Source organism: Aulostomus chinensis, chromosome 18, assembly GCF_037954235.1.
Source record: "Aulostomus chinensis isolate RoL2024-O1b breed Wild chromosome 18, RoL_Achi_v1.0, whole genome shotgun sequence".
Classification (NCBI taxonomy): Eukaryota; Metazoa; Chordata; class Actinopteri; order Syngnathiformes; family Aulostomidae; genus Aulostomus; species Aulostomus chinensis.
The window spans coordinates 10,421,253-10,425,000 of NC_141337.1; the positions used below are offsets into that span (position 1 = coordinate 10,421,253).

Genomic DNA, 3,748 nt, shown 5'->3' on the forward strand with positions numbered 1-3,748 from the left:
AATCTGTTGACAGTATTTAACATATTTCTTCGTAAAATAAGCAATATGCCTCTTTTTATATACTTGTTGCATTGTTAGGTTTCATCTTAGTCACAGAAACCAATAGAACACTGCATCTTTGTACAGTATTTGCTGTATATTCTTACGTTCTTGTTCTGAGTGATGTCTTGATTCTTGGTTTAACTACTTTTCGAAGTGCAACTTCTTTCTTGTGGTACAATAAAAACAGAAGGCAGTGCGGGTTTTTTTGATTGTTTTTTTTACTTTTTAATAGCCAACTGCACCATTTCAGTGGCAACACATTTTCCTCTGGCTTATGTTCAGAGCCACTTCAGGTGGCCTCGCTTGACCCCGACCTTCAATTTTTAACACGAATCACTGCGACAAATACAGATCAATAACATTTCACTTTGTTTAAATAATTCACTGAGCATGTTTTCGGTCAGTGGCAAGATTTACCAAGTGCAGGAGCATTTGTGGAGGCAAGAGTAGATTTAAAACGTTTACTTTGTCTCCCTCTAGTGGATAAATACTCACATGACATGACATCTTAATTTGATGACAAGATATCAAACAGCAAAGGAACACAAAGCAGTTTACATTCAGATGACTCAATATGCACAGAAAAAAGCACAACACAAGCTTTTTTGAACCTGCAGGCACCAAAACAGTAAAAGCTGCAAGTTGAAAGAATAAATAAAGAGCAAAATAAACATTAATGTACATGGAAGTAAGACCGCGTGTGAGTATCACCTCCAACTACGTATAACTGGCCATAAGGGAACAGTTTTTACTCTTGGTACTCCATCCATATATTTTCTTCTGCTTATCCTGTTAAAGGCAGGGGGCTGGATCCTATCCCAGCAGCTTTCAAGCGAGAGGCAGGGTTCACCCTGCACGGGTCACCAGTCCATCACAGGGCCAACATAGAGACAGACAACCATTCACACTCACAGTCACACCTACGGTCAATTTAGAGTATCAATCAGCCTCGTCCCCTCTTGATGTCTTTGGACTGTGGGAGGAAGCTGGAGTACCAGAGAGAACCCACACAGGAACAGGGAGAACATGGAGACTCACACAGAAAGATCCTCGAACCTGGAACCTTCTTGCTGTGAGGCGACGGTGCTAACCACTGCACCACCGTGCTGCCTCCACTTGGTACTTTTTAAAGTGAATTCATACTGAGAAGAGAAAATAATCTGTTAAATTCTAGTCACATTTTAGCAGCAACAGTTGAAATTCCCCCGACACACACACACGCACACACATGCGCAAGGTATACAGCCTTCTGCACATTCAGGTCAGAATAGCTGACCTCGTTCAAGTATCCAAGTCACATCATATGATGGATGAATGAGTTGGGCTAATATTTGTGAAGGGTTCGGACTCCCTCGACTCAAACACGGTCCCTGATGTGGTTGAAGTTGAGCGGGACGGCAGGTTGAGTCACAGAAAGGGTGTGACTGGTCAGTGCACTCCATGCTGCCTCACCACTTGAGCCAATTTCACCCTTCACTTGTGTACCAGACTGGAAAATATCCCTCCGCTCTTCCTCCTGCTCCACCTTCTACTCCTCATCCCACACCAAAAGTTCTTCAAGCGTAAAGACAGTCATGGTTTGTGTTTAAAATAGGCCTCCACTGCAGACAGAGAGGAGCAAAAACAGACTCAGAGACAGAGAAAGCCAAAGCTGACCCAAACTCACCGGATGTTCGCTTTACCTGCGTACTCCTGAGGCAACATCGGCCGGTTGATAACAGTCTGAAACGAAGCGATCCAGTCCTTCTGATCCTCCTCAGTCTCACACGCAAAAAGGAACTTCCTGTCAGGGGTCACTATGGTGATTCCAAACTGCCAATGGGAGCTCTGAATATTGCGGGGTAGACCAGGAAGTACAGTGTAGCTGTTTCCTTTACTACCGATGAACACTTCGCCTCGGGCATAGGCATCCTGGAGTGAGACAGAAAGAAACTTGAGCTCAAGTATTGGTAATAAACACACACTCACATCCATAAGAACCACATCTTAAAGAAACAGCAGCATCTATCGGCAACGACAGGCACTTGCAGCTTTAGTACCAGTGGATCTTTGAAGTACATGAGCCTCCTGTCATCCATGGTGAACCACCTCTTTTTAAAGCCCTCGGTGTGCTGTGGGACAAAAACAAGAGATATTCATACATGTTTCATTCAATAAAAACATCACATTGTAGAAAAAATATTCCTAAAATGCCATAAAACAGATTTTTACAAGCACCTTTGGGCCAGTCTTCTCCATGTAACCCTCTTTGATGTAGTTCCTTGTCAACTTCGGCAACAACTAGTGAGAGAAGACACTGAATTGGGACTTGCTGACCAAAAATTACATTGACTGCATAAAAAAGTGGACACCACCATTATGAAGTCGGCCCTCGGTCATCCAAAGTACAGCTCTGAACCCAAGAGGTTTGTATATTTAACTGTGTGAGTGAGTGAGTGTGTGCATGCGTGCGTGCATGTGTGTATTTGTATGCGTGTGTGGCTTCTCTCTGACAGGTTGCTACATTGGGACCAAGTCAAACAAAACGCAGTCACATGCAGAGGTATACCATGCTACTGTCATTTCTCTAAATAAATATATTTATTCTAAGTCAAGGGAAAAGTTTGGCTATTTTCTCACACACATCTTTCTTTACATTTACTTTTTTATTGTCGCCCCCTGCTGGACATTAGAAAGAATGCAGGTTTAAGAGCATTTCCTCAATCGCGTCACTTCTCAGATCCTTTGTCCATTCTTTGACACAGTTACCACCCTCCTTTTTTGTTTTTTGTTTTTATGAAATATTGATTTTATTCTTTTCAATACAACCAGGATTACAATCCAGTGGCATGGACATTTTGTCATCTTAAAAGCACCCGCTTCAAAATGTTGACACACTGTAAAGATGAAATAAAGCGTATTTTTCTGATTGTATTAAGTCGTCCCTCCACTAACATGTACTCACATCCGCTGTAGCAGCACCAGGAAAAGCCACCTGCAGGTAATGAAACCTGGCCGCTCTGATGGCGTTGAACCAGTCCACCATTTCCTTCAGGCGGAGGAAGAGATGAAGTAGTTCAGCAAGTGACTCGTTTCACTTCACACACATCGTCAACGTGACTGCTCTACAAACTGCACTCATTAAACGATCAAACGGATTTACACAAATGTCATTTGGATCAGAAACCAGAGAGATGTGCATCATTTGGAATAAGTAGCATACTCCAGTGGAACATGATTCCAGATTACAAACAATCATAAAAACTGTAATTTTTCACAAAAATCTATTAGTCAGTGTATTGTAATTACAAACTATGTCCACTAGATGGACACATGTTGTATGATGTACTGCGCCTCACCTTGCCGTTCTCATGGTAAACAAAGATATTCCTGGTACTGTTATCCTTCAAATACGTTATCTGGAGGCCATGGGCGGTGCCAATCTTTGCTGGCTGGAAAGTGGCGTTCACGGTGTTGATCTTCATTATCGCTTTAGGTTCTCTGGCCTACAGAAAAGAACAAATACAATGTTGAAGGAGAACCCATGCACGGTGTTGAATTCTTACTGAACTCCAATACACATTAATAATTACAACACATGAGATTAAATTATCATGTGTGCAGGCAAAATGTATCTCAAACACTTTTTTAAATTATTTTTGACCGAACATTTAAAATTGAGATGGGGGGGGGGAGGGGTTTCAATCTCTCAAAGTGAACGTTTTAA

The 3,748-nt window shown here is 42.0% G+C and overlaps 1 protein-coding gene across 1 annotated transcript in view; it reads right to left on the minus strand.

Moving 5' to 3' along the window:
- Window positions 1-259: 259 nt before the first annotated feature.
- Window positions 260-3,748, minus strand: part of LOC147245091 (arf-GAP with dual PH domain-containing protein 1-like) — a 12,842-nt gene continuing 9,353 nt past the window's right edge. Inside the window, exons 6-11 of the mRNA XM_086186215.1 lie at window positions 3,381-3,527; window positions 2,987-3,070; window positions 2,260-2,322; window positions 2,082-2,153; window positions 1,725-1,953; window positions 260-1,643 (exon numbers count right to left, since the gene is read on the minus strand). Coding sequence (XP_086042341.1) covers window positions 1,615-1,643; window positions 1,725-1,953; window positions 2,082-2,153; window positions 2,260-2,322; window positions 2,987-3,070; window positions 3,381-3,527 — 624 coding nt within the window. The 3' untranslated portion in view covers window positions 260-1,614. The remainder of the gene's footprint in view (window positions 1,644-1,724; window positions 1,954-2,081; window positions 2,154-2,259; window positions 2,323-2,986; window positions 3,071-3,380; window positions 3,528-3,748) is intronic.